The sequence below is a fragment of the Sebastes umbrosus genome, chromosome 7 (genome assembly GCF_015220745.1).
Source record: "Sebastes umbrosus isolate fSebUmb1 chromosome 7, fSebUmb1.pri, whole genome shotgun sequence".
NCBI classification, from domain to species: domain Eukaryota; kingdom Metazoa; phylum Chordata; class Actinopteri; order Perciformes; family Sebastidae; genus Sebastes; species Sebastes umbrosus.
The window spans coordinates 17472122-17497001 of NC_051275.1; the positions used below are offsets into that span (position 1 = coordinate 17472122).

General features: G+C 43.6%; 1 protein-coding gene across 3 annotated transcripts in view; it reads right to left on the bottom strand.

Moving 5' to 3' along the window:
- The window catches only part of LOC119491224 (Down syndrome cell adhesion molecule-like protein 1 homolog), a 118523-nt gene that overhangs the window by 23363 nt on the left and 70280 nt on the right, over positions 1 to 24880 (bottom strand). Inside the window, exons 4-18 of one of the 3 annotated variants that reach the window (XM_037775007.1) lie at positions 22961 to 23107; positions 21990 to 22268; positions 20687 to 20962; positions 18814 to 19113; positions 15498 to 15640; positions 14923 to 15052; positions 12795 to 13073; positions 10398 to 10517; positions 10078 to 10257; positions 8595 to 8800; positions 6565 to 6661; positions 6266 to 6394; positions 5352 to 5519; positions 4982 to 5052; positions 3474 to 3714 (exon numbers count right to left, since the gene is read on the bottom strand). In XM_037775007.1, the coding sequence (XP_037630935.1) occupies positions 3474 to 3714; positions 4982 to 5052; positions 5352 to 5519; positions 6266 to 6394; positions 6565 to 6661; positions 8595 to 8800; positions 10078 to 10257; positions 10398 to 10517; positions 12795 to 13073; positions 14923 to 15052; positions 15498 to 15640; positions 18814 to 19113; positions 20687 to 20962; positions 21990 to 22268; positions 22961 to 23107 (2766 nt within the window). Of the gene's footprint in view, positions 1 to 3473; positions 3715 to 4981; positions 5053 to 5351; positions 5520 to 6265; positions 6395 to 6564; positions 6662 to 8594; positions 8801 to 10077; positions 10258 to 10388; positions 10518 to 12794; positions 13074 to 14922; positions 15053 to 15497; positions 15641 to 18813; positions 19114 to 20686; positions 20963 to 21989; positions 22269 to 22960; positions 23108 to 24880 lie in introns of those variants that run through there. The other 2 variants (XM_037775006.1, XR_005207564.1) reach the window with 2 other exon arrangements.

Genomic DNA, 24880 nt, shown 5'->3' on the forward strand with positions numbered 1-24880 from the left:
AGGCCAGCGATAGATAAAAAGCTCACAACATGCGTCCAGCCTGATGTATAGGACCATCTCTACAACCACCATCTCTCTCTCTCTGTACAAGCCTCCTTCTGTCCCCACCGGTCCAGGTGTCTCTTCTATTGGCTACCGCTGACCATTAGTCTTTCAGGCTTTGAATAACGCACACTGTTGAAGATGAACAGAAGTCAACTTGTGAGGGAAGGAGGGGCAGGAAGAGAGGAAGAGAGCCGGGTGAAAGACAGAGAGCAATGAAAGAGAGAGATTGGGCCAAGTCCACCAGGGAATTTCTCTGCAGCTGGTGAAGAGAGAGGAGGTGGTGGAGGAGGACGGAGGAAGGGAGGGAGAGGAGAAAGGAGGATTAGAAAACTGAAAACAGGGTTTTGCATGAATAAACCTTTAGGCTAATAAATTAGAAGGCAAAAAACAGATTCTTCACCGTCAAACCTTTACGAGAAGAGATATAAGGATAGAAAGAGGATGTGAACAAAAAAGGTGAGCTGGCTCCATGTGCCTCCAAATTGCCAGCATTAGGGCGTACGTAGGGTTAAACAGATAAATGAGAGGTAAAGAAAAGAGTATAACAAATCAGTGCTAAGGTTGCTGATGCATAAAATAACCTTGCATACATACTATAAGTGCATAAGTTTGGACTAAAAAAAGATGGAGAATACAGGAACACAATGAAAGGCAGTTTTGGACTGGGGCTACAGGGAGGAGGAGATGAGGGTGAGGGGGATGAGGGGCAGAGGAAGAAGGGAGGAAGGGAGGAAGAGAGTTAAAAGCAAGGGGAGCAAGTGAAGGGCAGAAAAAGATGAAAAGAGGGAGCAGAGAGACAATGCGCTCAGCTGTGGATAATTACAGCAGGAAGCAGCGGAGGGAACGAGAGAGAGAGAGAGACAGACAGAGAGACAAGCTAATTATAATTATTTTTAGTATGCTTGTTGTTATCACTATTATCATAATGGCCATCAATATCACTGTCGCCACGGTGACAGCCATAGGGAAGAACTGGAGGGCTCTGTCTGCTCTGGACCAATGGCGCTCAGCCAACTGTTCACTGGGTGGACAAGTATGTATGTGACGTGTGTGTGTGTGTGTGTGTGTGTGTTTGTTTGTATTGGGAGAAAAAACAAATGTGGATGACGTATGATAGCGATTGAGAGAGGCGGCATTAGTTGAAAAAAAATGTCTGTTTCATGTACAGATTAATTGAATTAAGCGCAGCTCAACACTAAAGAATAAAGAGGAACAATATTTCAAAGTCTTCTTGAGAGAATATGATGATCATGACTTAAGAGTTGAGGGCTTTTTTTTCTTTTAAAGATGCATTAATCAGCATCTTGTTAACATATGTCAGCATGTTTTGGATTTATTCAGCTCCTTAGTGGCCAAAAGTCAATTAACGCTGGAGAAAATATGGCTTTACAAGAAATGCATAAAAGGAAAAGGGGTCATTGGTGGGTAAATTATAGCCTTTGGAATTCCGATCCACAAACTAAATGAAGTCCAAGTGAACCTCCCATGCTTTTATGCTTTACACCAGCCTCTTCCTTAAAACCTCATGTACATGTTTCCCTTTTCATATTTTTGAGGAACTACTAGATTTGTGATCACCATTGTTGTAGTCAAGACAACTTAAACCAAGACCAAGTCATGACCAAGACTAGAATGTATCGAGACTGAGACAAGACCAAGACTTTAAGGGATTGAGAACCGCCGTCCTCCAGTTCCATGGTGGTGAGGAGGTCATGTTGCTCATGCTCTATCTGTTTGGCGACACCTGGAAACTGCTCGACATCTCTTGGATCCATCTCTTCATATATGTTTCACATTATATGTATAATTTTTATTTTGTCATATGTTGTATTTTCATAATGTTTTTACTCTATACACATGACATCTATTGCACATCTGTCCGTCCTGGAAGAGGGATCCATCCTCTGTTGCCTTTTCTGAGGTTTCTTCCATTTTTTCCCTGTTAAAAGTTTTTTTTTGGGGGATTTTTTCCTCATCCGATGAGAGGGTCGAACTGTAAAGGAGAGAGGGTGTCGTATCCTGTGCAGATTATAAAGCCCACTGATATTGGGCTGTAGAAATAAAATTGACTTGACTTGAGAATAGGGTTGGGTCATTGGTAGAATATATCGGCTTTTTCGGGCAATGTTTGTCATTATATTTTGCTATTTAATGGTCTGCCTCCAAAGAACGAGAGCCGCTCATCTGCTGCTCTGCGTGTGAAGGGGAGAGGGGAGGGGTGACAGCCATTAACGGTTATGAAAATTTAAAATTAGAGTCAAGGTATTGCTTGCATTTGAAGCAGGAAGTTTTATATCCAATCACAGTAATGATTACCAAATAAATCAGACAATGCACATGCATGTTGTGGTCTTGAAATGAAATTCTGAGTACTCTTTGTCCGAGACCGAGACAAGACCAAGTAAAAAGGCAGTCTATTCCGAGATGAGACCGAGACTTTCAAAAACATTGGCTTGAGACCGGTCTCGAGAACACTGGTGATCACTTATGTTTAAAAAAAAAGTCAACATTTCTTTCTAGCGATACTAAATATGGATCTAGAAAGTGACTTCTTTCAATACTTCCACCAAGCCCCATTTCTTTATAATTTATTTAAGAAGATATCTCATAACGTGTTTGCAGATTTCCTTTGAATTTGGAAGAAGGTAGTTTGGAAAAAGCAAGAGATTTGTTTTTGGTTCGGATAGAGATGTGTAATCTGAGAAAAATTATTTCTTTCAAAAGATTTCTTAAGATTGCAAAACTGGGAATTGTTGAACATTTTTTTCTATTGTGCTACTACTACACTTACCTGAATCATTATGTGTATTTTCTTGCATACTCACAGTCAGTTGCAGTTTACAAAATGTCTAAACATTGTTCAGGATTGTGCAGCTTAGGAAGAGTTTTCTGCTCCCTGAGTGCTTTTGTAGTTCATTCATTCATTCATTCATTCATCCATTCACTCAACGCAGTATCTCTGCATGTCTCACTGTACAGGGATCACTCAATCCTCTCTGCAGCGCTGCTGATAGTGCACTGTGTGACTGAGACTATGTGTGTCCTTGGTATTTGTAAAAAGCATTCGGATGCCAGCAGCCAAAATTCACTCTTGTTGAGAGAAGAGAGAGGATGTAGTAATTTTAGGTTACAAAGCATGGCATGATTTGACATAAATCAGACATTGAGACAGCCAAAAGAACAATGGCAACAGAAAAAGTGCACTAACTGTGAATCAAAGTCAAAGCAGACAGAGGGTGATACTTCATAGGTCTGACAGTTTGTTCTTCCACTGTATTTAATACACCATGCTGTTTAACTTTGTTCCCGTATTGCTGCTGGTCACTAGCCCACATTTACACTCATAAACCAACCATGAGGTAATAAATCCCTTTTCATTCATACGTGCTGAGATATGTTGTATGTGTGCTGTTTATTGTGATCCTAACCATCTTCCAGTGTTGTAGCATTGATCTCTGAACTCGAGGGCCCCGTGCCGGCTCTGTTGAAGGCCTGGACGACCACACCATACTGGGCAAACTTCTTCAGGTTGTCCAGGGTGTAGACCTCACTGTCTCCCGTGGCCTTCATTTCCACAATGCTGTACTGGCCGTTACTGCCCGGGCCGTTTTCCCTGTAACCGATCTGGTAACCCCGGATCACCCCGTTCTGCAGCTCCTTCCTGGGAGCCTGGAGGATGGAAAACAGAAATATTCATATTGTGCATGATTATTTAGCCATGCTCCACAAGCTAAATACATTGAAAACGAATCAGGACAACAAACATTAGGTTACTTTGGAAGGAGCAAAAACGTGATTTAAGGGACTGTATGCAAGACTTTTTAAAATCGTTTTTATGTGTAAACAGGTTTTAACCAAACCTAAAAAATGAGACCTTTTGCGACCTCCTGAGTTTCCTATATCAGCCTGTAGACGCCTTCTAATATGAAGAATGCGGGACGTTTTTTTCCAGAAAAATCTAACAGATGTGACTACATGCACACTCGCAAGTGTCTTTAATTTCAGCTCCGCTTCAGGGCTAGTAGTGTGCAACCATAGCTCAAATTCTGTTATAAATGGAGTTCGTTAACGCCAACAAATGCCCAGCCCTCACCACAACTCAGACTCCAACACAAACTCCACAGAAGCACCAAAAAACAAAGTTATATTTAATGAAGCCCGTCTGCAAAACAGGAATGTGACGGACTTCGGGGGGAAAACTAGGATCAACATCGGCCGGGCCTTCCATTCATGGAGGGACCTTTGTTTCGTTTTGTGTGTCAAAACGGACCCCGAGCTGGCAAAATTCCTATTGGACAGGTAAGCTAACATTACTGCCAAGCATGTGAAATACACCGATCAGCCATAACATTAAGACCACTGAGAAACTGCAGCTCTTGTGGGATATTACCCGTCTGCAGTGGTCAGGACCTACTAAAAGTGGTCCAAGGAAGGAAAACCAGTGAAACGGCGACAGGGTCAGACCCAAGGCTCACTGATGCACGTAGGGAGCGAAGGCTGGCCCGTGTTGTCCGATCCAATAGAAGAGCTACTGCAGCTCAATTTGCTGAAAAAGTTAATGCTGGTTCCGATAGAAATGCGTCAGAACACACAGTGCATCGCAGTTTGTTGTGTCTGGGGCTGCGTAGCCGCAGACCGGTCAGGGTGCCCATGCTGACCTAATGTTATGGCTGATCGGTGTATATAGTGATATTGTGGTTTTAGCTGTAAATCACGTTCAGTCTCGTGTGTGTCGCCACACTGTTTTCACCGATGCTCGCTCGCGTCTACGTAGAGCGAGCACAAGCGCGAGCAACAGGACACTGACTGTCTTTGACTTAACAGCCACAGGTGTCACTGTTAGCAAGCAATTTCTGATTCTTACATAGAGCCCCTTTAAGTGTAATCTCTGAGGAAGTACATAGCTGTTAGAAGGCAGATGATTCAAATACTTTACCTTCCAGGTGACCCTGATACTCTGAGAGGTCACCGGCTGCAGGATCACCTCCATGGGAGGACCATCAGGCTCTGCAGAGAGAGAGACAGAGAGAGAGAGAGAGAGAGAGAGAGAGAGTCAGAGGGGTTGAGGCGGAGGCATTTCACTACTGTCGAACAAACATTCTGTGGCTTTCATGTTGCCTTAAAATATTCTGATCTACAGCTTTCAAAGGTGTTTTTCTCAGTTTCATTGAGATGGAAATTCAATACAAACATTCAAGGACAGATGCTAGTGTCAACACTGATGCAGTGACTAAGAGCTAATACAACAAGCATAAGTGAAATATTTGCTCACATTCCCATTACTGCAGTGCTGTCAAGATACTTACGTGCTTCCTCTGTGCTGATGGTGAGTTCCTTGCTGGCCTCGCTCTTGCCTATCGCGTTGTAGGAGTACATGCGGATGCTGTAAACAGAGGCAGGGTGAAGGTCCACTATGTTGGCCTGATTGTTGGTGGGGGAGATGTTTCGAGTGGCGTGCTTTAGCTCCCAGGTATCTGACAAACAAAAAGAAGAGAATTTAGAGTTACACAATTCACATCATCGAAAAAAACTTGATTCTTTTACTAACATACTACTCATACATAGTATGAAGTAAAAAATGCATTGTGTCTCTTCAGACTGTCCAATGGCGGACTGCGAGGCAGACGGTTTAAAATAATTAACGGTTGGATAATTACGAATAATAGCGAGTGACATTAAGGTAGAGTTAAGAGGAAAAACGCAGGAGCTCACATATATAATGTACTGTAGAAAACATGTTTAATAATTTGAATTTGCCTTAAAATAATACTGATAAATATTAAATTGAGAGGAGGAGCTAATGTTGATTTACATTTGTGATAAAAAAAATGTTATTCAACAGTAGCTCAGACCAGTGACGTCATGATCGATGCAGTCATGTGATGCATAGAAGACATATTGCTTGAGTTTACTTCAGTGTGAACAGTATGCTGGTAATGGCATACTTAATCGTTAATTTAGTAGGCAGTAGGCAGTATGCAGTACTAATTGAGTATGTAGTACGCAAAGTTAGTATGCAATTTTGAACACAAGTCTCATTTTTCCCTATAATCTTCCTGCAGAAAAGTCATGTACAATTCTTGACAGACAATTTCAATAAGTTCTGTACTGTTTTAAATAAAGAAAAGAAGCATCAACAATTCGGCATATTATTCCACTGTTAGATTCACTTTTCTATCTTCATTTTCTGTAAAATGATGAATACACTCTTTTCAATTACCTGTCTTGTTCTTATACTCAATATCGTAGGAGGTAATGACGCTGTTTCCATCAAATCTCTGTGTCCACCGGAGATTCATGCTGCGATCTTTCACTTCTCGCACCTCCAACTCTGGAGGGTCCGGGGGCTCTGAGGATTTAAACGAGAGGGAGTGAACAAAGGGAGGAGGGCAAGATAAAGGAGGAGAGGGTAGCACCAAAAGAGAGACAATTTGGGTTGGAAACAGGGAAGAGCAGGTTTGTGTAGCTTTTATCAATATAAAGAGGATATGGTATGTGCATGTGCGCGGGAATGGTTACCTTGCACGGTGAGCTGGATAAGGCCTCGTCCTTCTCCATAAGAGTTGATGGCGTGACAGGAGAAGAAGACTGAATCCTCGCGCTCTGCTGGCTTTAGCTGTAGGGAGAAAGGTAGAAAGAGAAATGTCAGAGAGATAAACAACTCTATCTTTGTGTGTAAAGCGCAGCTTTGTGATGGAGAAGCGGCCCGGTGAGAGTTTTTCCTCTACCGTGTATGTCTGGTATTTACGGTGACCGTATATTGCAATTGGGGATGTGTCACCAATCTAGTGGTACACTGTATTTTTGGTGTCAAGATTCACATTTTTTTTACCAACTACCTGCTTGAAAAACGTCAAATGACCCACCCTCTGTGCTATTTTTGTCACTTTAGCTGCTTCCCTTTCAGATGATTAACTACCTACAGTCATTTGAAGGCGATAAGTATGTGTTCCATCATATTGTCAAACCACTGTTTTACGGACACAAAATCCACTGGACTAACCTTGATTAAATCTTGATCAAAACACACACACAAGCTTCTACGCTCTCGTACACATCAAACCAGCTGGGGAGACGGTGACTTCCTCAGAACTCGCTGGACACACAGATGATTCAGCTCCTCTTTAAATCACCGAGCTCCTTCAGTACCACTTGTTACAGGGTGACCCTCTCTTTAGTATCATCATCCTAAAACACTGCATCACCAGGCTGCAGCAGCTGCGTGCATCAGCTCCGTCTTTCCTATGATAAGTATCACCGGAAGCATCTCATTTTTTTAAATGAGAGTAAAGGTAGACGTGGGGCTGCCATGACCAACATGGTGTGGTAGAGCAGAATCTTGACAAGTGAGTTTAACTTAAAAAGAGACATCATTCTCTGTTGGTGTCATATGTTAGGCTGCTGCAACTCTGGATGTCCCACAGATAAACATTCAGGAGATGCTGGTCTGGACTCCAATACCAAACTATGATACGTCGCACTGATGTTAAACAATAAGTTAGGCCATGACTGTTAACAACCTTTAACACGCTGACAGATATGATAATGGACGCTGTCTAGTTTCACCGTTATTTCACACACAATAACAGTGAGCTTACAGCACATATGGGCTGTAGTACTCAAGTCCGGTCTCGGTCTTGAGTCTGGTCTCGATGCCACTTATTTGAAGTCTTGCATTTCTCTTGGTCTCGGGCCTTGTTGGACTCGGAATTGTCTTGGCCCGGCTATTGAAAACTGGTATAATTGTTCCTGGCTGCAGATTCAGGATCAGTTGTACAGATTGTTATGTGCAGAAACCTGCAATGGTCTGAAAACCTAAATTCTATGCATTGATTAATTTGATGTTAGAAGATAGCTCAATATTGTTTATAGATAGATCTAACTAACTCATTAATCACTATATTAGCATTGGAAAGACACTATGTAAGGGATAATGTACAGTGAGCCGGTCGCAGTCGGGGTCCACCCCTCCGCTCCGTGCCGCATCGCCCTGTCAGGGTTTATTTCACAACAATGACCAGCTAGCTGTACATTATCCCGTTTATTACACGGCTACTTACTTAAGAAATCAATAACGTGACACAAAAATGGTCCGCCAGAGTCCGAAATTAGAACTGTGTCCATAGCAACAGTCTGTTATACATAGCAACGCTCTGCTATAAAGAAATAACAGACCGTAGAGCACTGGCCAATCAGAATTCAGTATTCAACAAAGCCGTGTAATAATGCCTATTATGGTCTTGAACAGAACTCGATTTGCTCTGGACTCGGACTTGACTTGGTCTCGACTGCCTTTGGACTTTGTCTTTACACGGACTAGACTGGACTTGGTCTTGGACTTGGACTTGGACTCGATAAGTTGGTCTTGACTACAGCCCTGCAGCACACAGCACATAAGAATATGCTTTGCACGTCCTCATAAAAACAGAGCTCTAACAGACAAAAGAGAAAAGGGAAAGCTCTCTATTTGTCAACTGAATAAGAGTCATAAAAACATTGCTGTCTGCTTTCATCAATTAGATGCTCTGCCATATATAACAGCTTCTCACCTTGAGTGTAGACAACACCTCGTCTGTCTTCTCATTGGGACTGGTGGTAATGGAGTATCGGGGGTTGCGGTCGGGGTCAATGACCGTGTCGCCTCTCTCCCAGCGGATGATGATGGGCCATTCTCCTCTGGCTGTGCAGTTCAGCTCCTTCAAGTGACCCTTCTTGGCCATGGTAGTGTTGGGGTGACTGGTGATCATCGCCGGAACTAGGAGGAGAAGGGAAATGGAGTGTGAGACGACGAGAAGGTGAGGATAAATGAGAGGAAATGGTGACAGTAAACAGATTGATGAGGGGGATATTATATGACGGAGGCCGATAAAAGAGGGAGGGGGAAGTAAAAGAAGGTGTAAGTGGATAATAAGCAAGTAAGGGAGAAAGAGGAGAAGGGTAGGAGAGTTAAAAAGGTGGAGTTCACAGTAGCCAAGTTCCATTGCAGTAGAGTAATGAAGAGCTATGGTCAATGAGGTAAAGTCAATAAACCTCCTCTCTCACTCTCCAATAGTTAACACTGGGGTCTAGGTGAATGAAGAGGCAAAGACGATACACTCCACCTTTCGTGTGCACTCTATACACAAAATCACTCACAATCTTCTCTGGCACACACACACACACACACACACACACACAATACCGATCTGAGGAGGGTTCTGCTGTTTTGTTTTCATCACTTATTCATCCCGCCCTCCCTCTTTTCCTCCCTCTCCGCTGAGCGAAACAGACAGAATTGAGGGAGGCAGAGGAGAGGAACGGTTCAATCAATAACACTAACACCAGCAGGAGAGGAAGAGAGAGAGAGGGGAGGGGGGGGCAATCCTGTGATAGCACAAACTAGTGGTTGTATTTATGTGTACCTGGTTATACGTGTCTGTGTGTGCAAATGTCAAAAGCAGCCAGATATTAACATCTCTTTTGTGGATATGGCTGTTTTGTAAGGTCATGGTAGTGCATACTACAAAGTGTGTTGCCGTCTTATAATGCTCTGCTTGATGTGGACAGTCTGCGTGTGTGTATGTGCATGCATGTTCACATTGCATTACATAGGGTGTTACTGACAGCAAGGGCAGGATGAGAGAGATTGATTGCGGATAATGATTAAGCTCAAAGTGTTTTTGATTGTCTGCAGACAGATCCCAGGAGTCAAAAGATCAATCGCTCAGTTGCTCGCCTCCTCACTGCTTATCACACACACACACCCTCCTCTCTCTCTCTCTCTCACTGTTCTTTATTGTTTTGCTCTTACGTCCATGGTCACCTTTGCATCACCAATATATCAGCGTGCATGCATGTGTGTATGTTCATGCCCACAGAGCACAGGGACAGTAGTGCGAGCTGGCTCATTGGTTTGACAGTGAGCGAGCGTGTGTGCGTGTAGACTGATAAAGCCGGAGCACTGAAGCGTCCCAGATGGCCTCACCGCAGTCATCTTATGCCGTGAAAAACTCGTACTCTGCTACATTAGCCCGTGCGAGTTCGTATACTCACTCTTAACGGTGAGGACCATGCTCTTGCTGATGTCTGAGCCCACGCCGTTGGAGGCCTGACAGAGGTAGAAGCCGCGATCTTCTTCCAGGACGTGTCTGATGAGTAGAGAGCCGTTATTCATGATCTGGATACGGCCTGTCAGAGGCACAGGGTGGTACTGCTGCGGATTCCCAATACCCGCTGGACAGAAAGAGAAAGAGAAGATTATGAAAGTAACGGAGGATCCCTACATTTTAATCCAATTTACTATGAGCAGTAGGAACCTATCAGTATGAGAATGGGCCGAGAAAAGTACATAGATAAACCTGTACCTAGTGCACCTTTGGCATGCTTCCACATGACCTTAGGAGGAGGGTATCCATCTACTGAACAGTTCAGGATCCCAGCCTTCCCATAGATCCCATCCTGATTGTTGGGCTGAACCACAAACCGAGGAGGCACTGGAGGAAGAAGGAGAGGAGAAGTGAATAAAAAGACTAAAACTTAAGTTTGGGTTCTTTCTTTAATGTTTCCTGCCGGGCCAATAAACAGTATTTCAGTCAGAACATCAACAACAATACTGCCGTAACATTGACTCAAACTTTTCATCTGCTGTGTTCATTATGATGAAATGGAATAAATGTAGGATCCGGTTAAAGGGGCATTCCACTGATTTCCAATGGTGGAAGAAGTATTCAGATCATTTACTTTAGTAAAAGTATCAGTACAACAATGTAAAAATCAACATCATCATACATCAAAGTATCAAAAATGAAAAAGCTGGTTCAGCAGAAAAATGGCCTGTGTGACTAGGAGTGTCACGATATACCGGTGTTGACGATAACTGTGATATTTAAAAATCAAATATTGATACCATGTTAAAGGAACTGTTTGTAACTTTTTAAGCGTATAAATGTAGCGGGTCGGCACAAATGTGCTTTCGCATATGCGCGCTCGCGTGTGGCCGGAGCCTCGTCTCCGCTGCCTGCTCTTCTTCACTCAGACATCGCGCGCGTCCTCGCTGTCTTGCTCCACCTCTAGACGTGAACGCGCGCTCACTACACACTGCAGAGAGTTAGTTTAGCTCTGAGAATATCTAGTGAATGTACAGGGGACGTTTGTGCAGAAATAAATGCTGCAGCTCCTCCAGACCAACAGAGGTTTTCCGTGTCTTGTAAAGTGGCGGGGCTCCTCAACGAGTTACGTTATCGTCTCGTTACCGACCGGGTGCCGATGTCTTCGGCTGCCGGCTGTGGTCGGGAGGCGATAACGTAACTCGTTGAGGAGCCCCGCTGCTGAAGCCTGCGCTGAGCAGGAAAAGCCAACACTAGGATCAGCATTGATTCATGGAGAGACCTTCGTCTGGTCAGCTAACATTACTGCCAAGCAGCTGAAATATAGAGTGATATTGTGGTTTTAGCTGACGTCTGTCGCCTCACTGTTTTGAGCGATGCTCGTTCATGTCTATGTAGAGCGAGCAAGCGCGAGCTCGACGCTGACTTTCGTTGATTTCAAGGCCACAGGCGTCGCTGTTAAGCAGCATTTCTGAATCTTACAAATAGTCCCTTTAATAAAATACATACGATAATATCATGTAAATAATCCAGCACCTATTAAATAATTTGATATATACAATTATGGTTACAGACTCTCTCTCCACCACCCTACACTCGTATTTTGAGTGTATTTTATTTGCCACAAAAACAAAACACACAAAGTTAAAGAAAAATTTGACTGATAAGATTTTTTCTTTTAATTTTCTATAGATATTGCGATAATATTGTTATCGTGATTATCACGGTTATGGTTTTATCTTAAAAATATGTATATATAATAATGTGGCTGTGTCGCTAGTTTTAACTACTTTATATTAACTTAGAATAATCTTTGTCTTTTTTGTAAAATATTGGATAATTATAACTCTTTGGGCCTCAAACAATTATTTAAATTAAACTATCTGAGAAGTTCAGAGGGGAAATGTTTCTTTAGTGTAACTTCTACGAAATCATTTCATACGTGACAAGGGGTCCCAAAGAGACACTGTATTTTTTTTTATAAGGGGTGACAAGCCAAAACGGTTGGGAACCACTGCTTTAATCTTAAACAATGCATTGTATTACATGAACGTACTACATTTTTTATGTAAAATCTCAATCTGCAATGTAACTACAGCTGTCAAATAAATGTAGTGGAGTAAAAGTTGGTGGAGTACAAGTACGTATAAAGTACCATATAATTGAAACACACCTCAAAATTGTTCCTAGGTACAGTACTTGAGTAAATGTACTTAGTTACTTTCCACCACTGCTGATTTTACATGTCAAAGTACTAGACACAGGAAGTACTCCACAGCCAGTTGTATAGTCACTTCTGTGGAAAGCTCTGACAGGTCTGAGAAAATTACTCACTCAGCTTCACAGAAAGTTTTTGACCTAGAGGTCATGAAATTTGAAAGATGTGGTTTTTACTAGGCAAAGATGTAATGAAAGCTGCTACTGAGTTGCATTATGGGAAGTCAAGGATCTGGTGTAACCCATAACAAGGACCAAAAGCCAGGATATATCAGCCTCTGCTGCTTCAATTTTGACCATACTTTTTTGAAATCTTCTAAGTCACCCAACTTTATTGAAGAGCAATACTGCAGTGCTATTTTAAAATAGCATCCTCCCTTTCCCCTTCAACCCTTTCTAAATATCCCTTTCACGTTCTCTATCTTCTCTCACTCCTTCCTCTCTTACCTGTTACTGTGAGCTGCCTCTCCGTGCTGACCGTGGCAGCGTCGTTGCTGGCGATGCAGGTGTAGTTGCCGTTGTGTTTGAGCGACACTTTGGATATCTGGAGGGAGCTCATGAACTCCTTTGTGTCGATGGTGATGCCCGAGGAGGGCACGATCTCCTGCCCGTCCTTGCGCCATGTGATGCGTATGGGCATGTCTCCAGACGACACCACGCAGGCGATGTACATCAATTTACCGATGGAAGTCGGCGGAAAGTCAAATGGCTGGATCAGTGGAGGAACTGGGAGAGAGGTAGAGGAGGGGAGGATGAAAGAGGGAGCAAGAGAGGTGAAGGAAGGAGAGTGATGGGGTGTGAGATGTGTAGAGAGGGCCGGAGAGTAAATAGAATTGTAGAAGAGAGACAAAGTAAATGAGGGGAAATGAGATAAAAGAAGATAAGTCAAAAGATAGAAGAGTCAAGGAAATGTAGGATGAAAAGGAGAGCGAGTGAGAGAAAAAGGCAAGGACAGGCAATGGGGTGAAATAAAGGGTAGATAGAGAGAAGACGGAGTAAGGCAAAGAGGGAATGGAAATAAAGAAAAAAAGATGAATGAAAACAGTTAGAGGGTTGTTTAAATGAGCGGGGTGAGTAAAAGGTGAAGACACAGATTTGAGGCAGATATGAATAAGTTAAGGATAGAGAAAAGAGAGAGAGTCAGATGTAAAGACTCAAGGAGAATATGGATAGACACACAGATTCGAAGATTTGGGGGCATCGAGAGGACATGGGGTGGGAGAGTGAGTGATGTAAAGGGAGAAAGATACAGAAGAGACATAAAGACAGAGTGAGGTTTATTTTAGAGGACATGGTTCAGGATCTTTCATTTTCACCTGACAGGCTAATTGGTAGACTAGTGGTCTGTCTCAGTCTGATTTCTTGAGTCTCTCATCTAAGCCTGGACCCCCAAAGCCTCCAAAACACCGCAGCCTGGCCTACTAGCCCACTATACCCACTCTGCAGCCGCCTGTGCCCCCTACCAATCCCTCCACTCCACCACCACCATGCCCTGCTAAAGCCAGCCCATAATAGCTGCTCTAATTAGAGCCCCATCCGCAGGGGGAAGAACGGTGTTGCTATGGAGAGCGGCGGAGGTGATGGCGGTGGTTTGGAGTGGGGGAGGAGGGGAGGGTGGCGGTGGTGGTGGTGGTGGTGGTGGGGGGGGTTACAGCTGAGACATCTGGGGGATTTAATCTGGGCCTCGTTAAAATTCATCTAATTAAATCAGAGACATGACGAGCACACATTCATACGAGCACGTACCTACACCCACACGCAGCCAGTGTGCACACACACACACACACACACGCGCGCATGTCCATGCAAGCGCACTCGTGTACATGCATGTGCATGAAAAACACTACGAAGACACCTGAGCACCACAAATTTCTGCTAACGTCAAGTTGAAACACACACAACTCACACTCGCAACTTCCTAAAACAAACATATCATGCTATAGCCGCGGAGAGTAGTGTGAAATAACATACAAGGTGACATGCAGAATAAATACAGCACACACACATACGTCATTCACACACATATATGCATGCGTATGGCATGCATACACACACACACACACACACACACACACACAAATCTTATACAATGGCACTCCCGCTCTATGTAATTGCTGAGTGGTTGAGAGAGCGCACTAGGCCACTCCGCCCCTTAATCAGGGGTTATTAGAGGCAATGCATACAGCTTTCTTCTTTCCTCTCCCTCTGTTTCCTCCTGCTCCAAACCAGTCTTACTCACGCTGCTGCATCCCTCTTACATTCGCCCTCTTTTACATTCACATTTTTTCCCCACTGCTTTTTCAATGTTATGGGCCGGTAAAACACAGCTAGAGACATATAAATTACAGTTCTATAAATCATCTTACTTACATATTCTCTTCACTGGGCAAACCCCCAAGATGTACATGTATCATTTACACCACACAACAAACAAGAATATGTGTGCTACTGTGCTATGTATGTTTTTAGAGATATCTGTGTGACTGTCCATCTTAGCCAGAAGGAAAGAAAAACAAACAAACTGTGAAACTCTTTGACAAAGTTATCACTTTCAAAACTATCAACCCTGACTGACCTTTGACGGTGATGTAGACGGTCTGCGTGATGAACAGCTGTGGTTGAATGAGCACGCTGCAGACATAGGCCCCCTCGTCCATCCCTTTCTGAACATCGCTGAGCTTCAGAGTCCCGTTCTCATACACCACCTGAACAGACGTCAGCAGTGTAACACTCAAATGATGTACGCATGGTCTTCTTATTCATACATGTAAACAGATGCTAAGATGGAAACAAGGCCGACGCTGATGCAATAATAAGTCCCCCTGATTTGCTTTGTGCCTGCATTTGTTTCTGTTTGTCAGTTTTCAGGTTCAATTCAGAAGAAAAGCGCAGGTCTTTTAGGACACAGGCTAACAATTATTCTTATATTATTTTAATACATATTTAGACAATATTTGTACATAACACTGTATATAAAAAAAGGCCCAGATGATCAGTTGCAAAATAGAAATTTAGATGGTCAAAGAGGAACTTAATGACCTTTAAACAACACTCTATATACAGGATAAGATTTATGTAACTACAGTGCTGTATGGAAAATAAGTTCTAATATATATTCTATCGTCATTGAGCAGAAAAAGTGAAATCCACCTGGCGATGATTGTCAGGCAGCAGAAGCCCCTCCTTGTACCAGTTGATTGAGTAATAAGGGTACCCAATCACACGGCAGTTTATGAAAGAGTTTCTTCCTGCCACTGCAGTGATGTTCTTCATAGGCCGGATCCTCGGTGGACCTGATGGGGAGAGAGAGAGAGAGAGAGAGAGAGAGAGAGACAGAGAGAGAGGGAAGGATAGAGATGAAGGGAAAGAAAAAGAGATGGTTGACCAGAGGAAGAAGAGAGAGGGGAAAAAGAAGATTATTAGTTGATGGTGTCAGAAGCAGGTCGTGGAATTTTAGGAATAAAGGGGAGGGGTGGTAGGGAAGGGAGTTGGGGAGTAGGGAAGAGAGAAGAGGAAAAAAGCATGTAGGGGTGTAGGAAGAGAGAGAAGTTAGAGTGTCTTGCCTTAATGGTAAAAAGCAGCAATTCAATTCTTGAGTTTTTCTGGTGGAGCACCCTCACACTCCAGCACAATTTCTGATCAACTGTTTTTTGTTGAAGATACGTTTAGTCCTTCCAAGACACATGTAGGATGTTTAAGTCTAGAGAAAGTTACTCAGCTGTTTATTAAGCTGTGAACTACATTTAGCCTGATCAAATGCCTTTAAAGGGGACATATGCTCATTTTCAGTAATGTATTTGGGGCTTTCTACTAGTGTTTACATGCTTTAATGTTCAAAAAACACATTATGTTTCTCGTACTGTCTGTCTGAATATGCCTGTATTCACCCTCTGTCTGAAACGCTCCGTTTTAGCGCTTGTCTCTTTTAGCCCCCCTCCCGAAAAAGCCCAGGCTGCTCTGATTGGTCAGCGTTTTCCGGTCTTCCGCATCTGCGCTGTTGCTGTTCACAGCGTCATTGCAGCTGGGAACTCACTGTGTGCATCAACTCCACAGAGTTTAGCGCCACTTCGGTCGGTGAGTGTATAGTTGTGACATCACAACCGTACGGAAGTCCTGACGGCTTGTTTGAAAGGCACAGTTTCTGAATACGGGCTGTGTGCATTTCTCTGTGTATTGAGCGTTTGGATACTTTCGCAGTATTTATATAGCACCTAGCCCTGCTTTATAATCAAAGAAAGACATGGCAATTTCACTCTCTACAATATGGGACCTTTAAAAGTGAGAAAGTTTCAGCTTTAGGCTAGGGGGGGGACAAAAAGTGAGTGAAAATGTTATGGATCAAGCCCTGTTTCTCCGATAGTTAACGTTGTTTCCACGAGTAACCGACACAAACCAAATACAGGAATGCCAGACTTGAGAGCAGCAGCGATTGTGTTATTGTTTACAGGTCAGATTGGATTAGCGATGACAATTTAATTTAATATTACTGACATTTAAACAAACCAACATTTAATGTAACTGACTACACGACTAGTCTAAAAAGAGAGTAACAGAGAGAAGGAAGATGAGTGTGTGACACAGATGAGAAAAACTAAACTGACACTTAACTTTATTTTGTCATATTTTCATATATGAATTTTCATTCATGCGGGTCAACCGCTCCTGACTGTTTTACCGTATCCTGCACCAGCCACATTCGTGTTGGGTGCTGCAGGACCTGCAGGATCCTAGTTCTGTTGCAGCCCTCCAACACACAGCTCATCGGCTTTAACAACCTTATCATAGTTTGTTTGCATGCATACTGTATGTGTGCAATGCACTTTTTATTCCCTGTGGGGCGTGGACAAAGTGCTGTGCATTTCCCATGGTTGCATAGTGTAACATGAATTTTTTCTATGTGTTATAACTAATGAACGTGTGCTCTGTCAACATTTGTGCTCTGTGAACTCTATAAAGGTCATGCTACATCAGCTATACTGTAGTATTCTGAGTGGCAATATACCACAACAGGTAATTGAAACAGTAGACTAACAGGAACACAATTCATGTGACTGATGTCCTAAAAAATACATGACGAAAATGAAGCTCGACTGCCTCAATATGTCGGTCATGTATCATTGCCAAAAGACAGAGACTGAAGGCTGTGGGCCGGCAGGCAGACAGACAGTCAGACGGACACTAAATGTGTTTAGCATTACTGGAAGACACTGGGAGCTATCACTCAATCATCTGTCACTTCTTCTGTGACCTTCTCACCATTGTTCGTCTTGTATCTTTGTTTTTGTCTCTCCTTCGAGCCCTCCTACCCCCACTTCTCTCTCTCTCTTTCTATCTCATCCCTTTCTCAGCGTGCGCTGAGCTTTGAAGTCACAGCTCTGACGAGTGAAAGATGTATTATTCAGTAGCACCGTAGCACCGTCGCACAGACACACACGCCGACACACACATATACAGTATACACGTGCATGTGTGTTCAGCTATGTCTGCGTGGCTCAGTATCTTTGCCTTTGGCCTCTCGCTGAATGGGATAAGTTGAGTGTATCACATTTCAGTGAGTGGGTAAGCATGCTGGTGTGTTGCAGCTTTTTCATGTGTGGTTATGCATGTGTGTATTGGTTGTATGTGTGTTGCATGCAGGGCTGAAGTTCGTTCTCACTCCAATGATCATTCTGGCATCTCTCCTTTGAGCAGACCCACATGTCACAACTACACATCTCACCAAAGCACACAGAAAAGAGTGAGACAGAGAGAGAGAGACCACGATACAGCCCTGTCCATCGGTGTCACTCCTCATCCTTGTCATCTCCGACAACAGTGACATCACCAGTCCTGTCACCAGAGTTCACCATCACTCCACCCAGCAGACACTGGCACTCCCCACTTCAATCCTCGTCTCTCATTTCATCTATTCCCTCTCTTCCCTCAGTCTCTGACCATCTGTTTCTTTCTCTTCTAAAGTTTCTTCAACCATTTGTCTCACATTCCCTAAACCTCGCTTCCTCTCATTTCGCCACTCTTTCTCTCCATAGGTTAAGCTACGATTCTCTCCATTTTAACATTTTGTCTGCCTGCAAACATGTCTATGTGCGTGTGCATACAGGTAGCTGGATGAGTATTTGTTTTCTTCATGTGTTCATATGTATGTGTGCCTTCACACAGGCACATGTGTGGAGCTACAGCAAGCGAGACAACAGGACAGTAGCAGACTGCAAGAAAGAAAGACAGAATGAGACAGACAAAGCACTGACTGCTGCAGATAATTAACATATAAGTGTAAAGATTGACAGACAGAACAAAAAAGAAAGAAAGAGAAAAAAAATAAGAAATACACAATAGAGCAAAGCACACATATAGCGATAGAGGTAGAGATATAGAAGGGTACAGGATAGGATATGGGTCAGGGTAGGGGTAGGGGTCAGGCTATGAGAAGCCTCTGTATGACTGATATTGAAAAGTAGACAGGCACCTCTTACGTTTATGCGCGCTTGGTACTCGGCACTACCGGCCGAGTTTCGTGCGGCGCACCGATACACTCCTCCGTCGCGAATCTGCGGGCTGCTGACGTTGACGTGGCTCACGGTGCTGCCGTCCGAGAGCGTGTACTGGCTGGCTCTGACGCGCGACAGGTCCCGGGCAACGGGCTCGTCGTCCAGCGTCCAGGTGATGGTGGGAGGGGGCGCTCCTTTGGCGGCACACATCAGGGAGAACGGTTCACCCGGGACCACCACCCTCTCGCTGAAGGAGGCGACAATACGGGGTGTACCATCTGAGAAACGATCACAAGACAAGAGGTGTGACTTTAGAAACGAATGGTAACAGTGCGTTTATACCAGATTTAAATCAGCATTATGGTGGAAAAAATGAAAAGAGACTTAATCAGTATACTCTGCAAAGTGGAAAGCATATGAACTTTTTTGGGTTTTTTTACTGCGAGGCATCGAATGAAAAAGTAACACTTCATATCAGTAACAAGAATGGAGCTGCATGAAGTGTAACATAATAAAGCCAATCTGTCTGTGTGCTAAAATTACCATAACCATATGCAGATACATATGTGTGCATATGTGCATGTACTCTATGTGTATGTTAAAATGAAAATGAACTGTAAATCATTGGGGAGGTTACACTAGATGAAACATAACAGAAATGCGGTGCAATTCTCAATGTGTCAGTTTTATGTCAATTAAACTCATGTACTTAGTAAATGAATGGAAACCAATCAGTTCTGCCTTTCCCCGTTAACATCCTCTCCACGATATTTTGTGGAAATACAGACAAAACTGCAAATATATATCCCTGTAACAGACACACAGCTGCACACATAGAGTAGAGGCATAACACGACTTGCTCTCCAGAATTCTTGGTGGATGGAAATATGTAGTGATGTGTAATTATTGTCTCATTAAAGCTGGGGTAGGCATCTTTCATCATTGGGGCAAAAATTCCATAATAACCTTTCAGCATATAGTAATTCAAGTGTTGTGAGAGAGACTTCTGCTCCTCCTCATGGTTCTGTTTTCAGGCTTAAGAAAATCTAGCCTGTGACAGGAGACTTTGGCCAATCACAGGTCATTTCAGAGAGAGGACGTTCCTATTGGCTGTTCTAGAAATACAGATGTGCGGAATATCCTGCAGGAAAAAGTTACTATTCCAGCATTGGCAACAACTGCCTGCACTGCAGCAAAGCAACTAAAAAAAGGAAGACGGACTTATCAAAAAGAGAGTCTGACAATATTGGCAAAGCGTTTCAGAGATGGAGAGAAAATGTTGCTAACAGTTTAGCAACATTGTTGCTAATGGTTTAGCCTTCTGCTCATGGCTGTGAGCTAGCCCTACGGCTATGGTAGCTGCGGCAGTAGCTCAGGGAAAGAATCATTTTCTCTCCGACTTCTGCGTGAGCTCACCATGGATGTATAAAGAGAACGGAGCTCAGAGCTGCAAAAGAAAACAGGACGCTTGTTCTCATAGAATTGGCGCTATTTAAAGGCATCACAATCACAATCACGATCGGGATGATGTTTGAAATGAATGCCTAGTACTCGTACAGGTTACTGTATGAAGCGCGTGCACATGCCCCCACTCGTCTGGTGGGAGGGGCTTAGGACAGAGAGGGGAGAGAGGAGGGCTGTAATTTACCACCTGAATTACAATATGCTGAAAAGTTATTATGGAATTTTTGCCCAATAACACCAAAAATAAACTGCCTTCCTCAGCTTTAAGCATAAAAAGAAACACCCAATCATTCTTACTCTGACAGCAGTATAATAACCCTGGACAGCTCTCGTTACACATACATTCATGATTGTACACCGACATGGTGAATCCCTTTCTGTGCTCACCTTCCAGCAGTATGATGGAGAAGTCCTGGGCGGTCTGGCCCTTGCGCGTGGCGAAGCACTGGTAAGCTCCCGAGTGTCTCTTTTGTGCAGCGGAAATGAACAATGTCTCATTGTGAGCCCCCTGGATGGAAAAGTGCTGATCGGGCAGGACAGATTCTGTGTTGCGGTACCAGGACACCATAAAGTGCGGGGAACCCTGGACGGCACAGGATAGGATGACGGTGCTGCTGATCCCAGTCTTCAGGTTCTTAGGAGACAAGGTGACCCGCAGCGGCTCTGGAGACGATAGAGAGAAATGTCAGTCATACCTTCTCATTCACAAGTCACTACCTAAACATTGAAGATACTTGGTGGTTTCACTTGCATTGCTGAACGAAAGCTATTTGAATTGAGACAGGCCAGGCGACACAAATCATATTTTGGTGTGATTGTGTGATTGTGTGTCAAGATTTCTGCCATTGCCTTTGTGTGTGAGTGAGTGTGTGTGCTAAGCAGCGAGGAAAACCGAGAGAGAGACAGAAAGGGGAGAAAATGTCAGTGAGCAATAAAGCAGCTGGTGTTAAGTGCTGGAGGCTGCTGAATGTGTGTGAGCGTGTGTGTGAGGGAGCGACAGTGCATGTGCAAGACTTTCTTCACGGGCAATAAGTGCATGTACTGTAAGTGTGTGTCCAAATGTGTGTGTGTGTGCACCACCTTCTATGCCCTGTCATAGGAGGTTTGTGGGTTGTGCAGTGATGTGCCCTGTGGCCAGTCTGCCCAGTGTCCACTAACTTCACCCTTTTCCCAACCACATCTCCTCTCTCCACCGCCTCCACCTTATACTCTCTCCACAAGTGTGCCGTCTCCTCTACCCGCGTCACCTCCTTTCATTCATACACACAACATTATGAAATTCTCTCCGTCTTTCCCTCCCTCTCTCACTTCCTCGGTAAACAGAGCGACAGGCCGGCACGACCACTGTTCTGCTCTGTCGCCGTAGCGACGCCTCGCCGGGGTTTGAGAGCACAGCGGGGGAACGAGCCGTCCTTGGAGATCAAGCTCACGCTCGGCCCAGACGAGGGAGGGTTGTAAGGGGGGGTGGCGGCGTGTAGGACGCACGGGGCCAGGGCAAAGCCAACGGAGCTTAAATGATGTCTCCATCGCACCTGACATCACATTCATTACTTCTGTCCATCTCACTCTTTTGCTCCAACTGTACTTGTCAGTGTAGAACAATGGAGGTCAGGAGAGGTACATGAAGTGATCAGTGACATTGTCTTGTGTGCTGAATATTCTACTCTACTCCCTTCGGTCCTTTACCCACCTATGACGTTGAGGTGACCCGTCACCTCTTTGGAGCCAAAGCTGTTGGTGACCTCGCAGATGTAGTTGCCACTGTCCTCGAGCCTCAAGTCGGAGACGGTGAGGCCAGTGATGCGCCGCGTCCAGCGGGAGTCTGCAGGCAATGGCCGACCATCCTTCAGCCATCGGATGGTAGGGTTTGGGTATCCGGATGCGACACAGGGCAGCTCCACGCTCTGCCCCACCTGCACCTCACCGGACTGAAAACTGTCCAGCACTGACGGGGTGGACTCCGTAGGGTCTGTAGGTGAAGCAAGTCACAGGGATTTATATTCATTTGGAATCATCAGTACTTTAACCAATTTTTAGATCCTTAAAGGAATATTTTGACATGTTGGGAAATACACTTATTCGCTTTCTTGCTGAGAGTTAGATGAGAAGATTGACAGCATTCTCATGTCTGTATGGTACATGGCTGTATGGAAGCCACCGCTCGCAGATGGTTAACGTAGTTTAGCACACAGACTGGAAAGCTAGGAAGCAGCTAGCCTGCATCTGAATTATATTCTGCACTGCCTTTCGCCACGTTTAGTAACTTCCAGTCTTTGCTGGTTGTCTGAAAACTTTACATCGACAAACGGACTTCAGGAGGTGACTGTGACTGGCAAAGAAATGGTTACATTTGGCACATAACTGCCCATAACACGACAACATGTTGTTTTTACACTTTGGTTTTAGTATGAATTACACAAACAAGATACATGCTATGTTGTGAGCTTTAGATGTGCTGGTAGGACAGTCTTTATGCTAAGCTAAGCTAACAATCTCCTGGCTCCAGCTTGATATTTACCGTACAGAGTGGTATCGATCTTCTCATCTAACTCTTGGCAAGAAATCAAATGAGCGTATTTCCGAAAAAATCTTGAACTATTCCTCTAAAACTTAAATCTAAATCTCTACTATGAGTGGAAATGGTAACTTTACGTTGCGTACCCATAACAGAGAGCCTGGCTCCATTGCTCTGGCGAGTCTCTCCGCTGTACTTGTGCTTTGTGATGCAGCGGTAGGTGGACAGAGCATCTTCCTTCTGCACTTCTGAGATATACAGAGCGCCAGTTGAGGTCAGGAAGAAACGGTTACCTGTGGAAAGGACAGCAGAGAGGGAACAGGTAGGAGAGGGGAGAAAGATACGTTAGTCAGCACATTTGAATAGCAAATTATAACGAAGGCAAATTATTTGCATGTAAAACATTGCAAGGGTTTAAGGATAGAGGGTGTCGTATGCTGTACAGATTGTAAAGTCATTTGGAGGATTGTGATTTTGTAATGATGGATTATCTCATTTTTTGTTGTCCACTATTGGGATTTGTTCACTTTCTGGTCTTCTCTATGTTTATATAATATTGGCCTATGTCTAAAAAGTTAGGGCTTCTTAACATAAACTGCATTTAAGAAGTAAACATAGTCACCTTGAGGTCACCCATTGGGAGTGGACTGTCGCTTTGAAGCATTGTGTTTTGCATTTTGGCCGCATTATGCGTAATATTTTTCTTACACCCCTAACACAAATACACAAGTCTACACAAATAGTAGATGCCTGCATGTCTTTTTGAGTTTTATTCACTATTTTTGACACATTTAGACCGCTCTTGATCCTCAAGATCTTCTGCATTCAATTTATTCATCATTTTTCATTTCTATATGTTTGCAATTGCCGAATAAGAGCAAGCAAAGCAAAGAAAAACTGTTGTTGGGTGAGGGAAAGGTCGTGTTAGATGTGTGCTGCTTTTGAAGTAGATGAGATGTCAACCTCTCCATCATGAGGCCCTCTTGACAAACCTTGAGCACATTTTTTTTTTAGAGAAATCGCTTCATTTCAGAAGAAAGAAAAAGCAGGACTATATACATGTCTTCAAAAGGCACAGCCACAGCACTTTGGTGAACACATGGGAGCTTTTAACTTACTCTGTCCCATCCATCTAGTGAGATATACACAATGGAAAAAAGACCGATGAGGGGGAAGAGAAAGAGAGAAGAGAGAGGGGAGTTATTGTAGGTGTTAATAATTGATGCGTCTCTGTGTGTTATGGTAACAGCAGATTAGTGTCATTTTCATTTCACATCAGTGACTGCTTGGTCTGCCTCTGATTTATCTGCATGTCAATAGAGACAGCATGTGTGTATGTGAGAGAGAAGAAGAAGAGATGGAGGGAGGAGAGACGAGGAGAGTGTATTTCGCTGTTTGATTCTTTCCGCTTCTCTGACTCTTTTTGTATTCTGTTCCCCCAAAGGGTTATTTTAGACAGCGTGCACTTCAGAGTTTGTAGTAGATTGCAGATTGTTTGGTTATGCGAATGCTATTGCAGTTTGTGTGTATGTGTGAACATTCTGGCTGTTGTTTGCTGTACATGATGTTTCAGTGTCTCTTTACAATGTTGACAAGAGAGGACTTGAGTAAAACACAGGTGCATTGAATAGTTGAATACTGGAAATATGCGCCGCACACACAAACACTCACGTACACACACACCTCCGAGTAATAGGTCAGCACCGAGTCACAGCAAATTTATTCTGAAACACTTAGGGTGCTAGCTGTTAGATGTGTTTAATTGTTGATGGAAATAGGCTGCTGTAGTGTGAAAACTTCAGTACTTGAGCTACAGATTTGGTTGGTTTTAATTTTGTTCTTAAATTAACATTTTTCAGTCAATACCGGTAGTTAATAATCTGATTATCCCAGTTCTTGGTCCTGTGTTTTGATTGACAAAATGCATGTCTATTGTTTGATATGTATGCGTTTCAGCATGTATGCATGTAAAAATGTCAATGCAGCGTGTCTGAGTATCAATGAACATGTGTAGATCTGAATGTGTAAATGTCAATAACCAAGCTAGTGTATGTGTATGTCTGTGT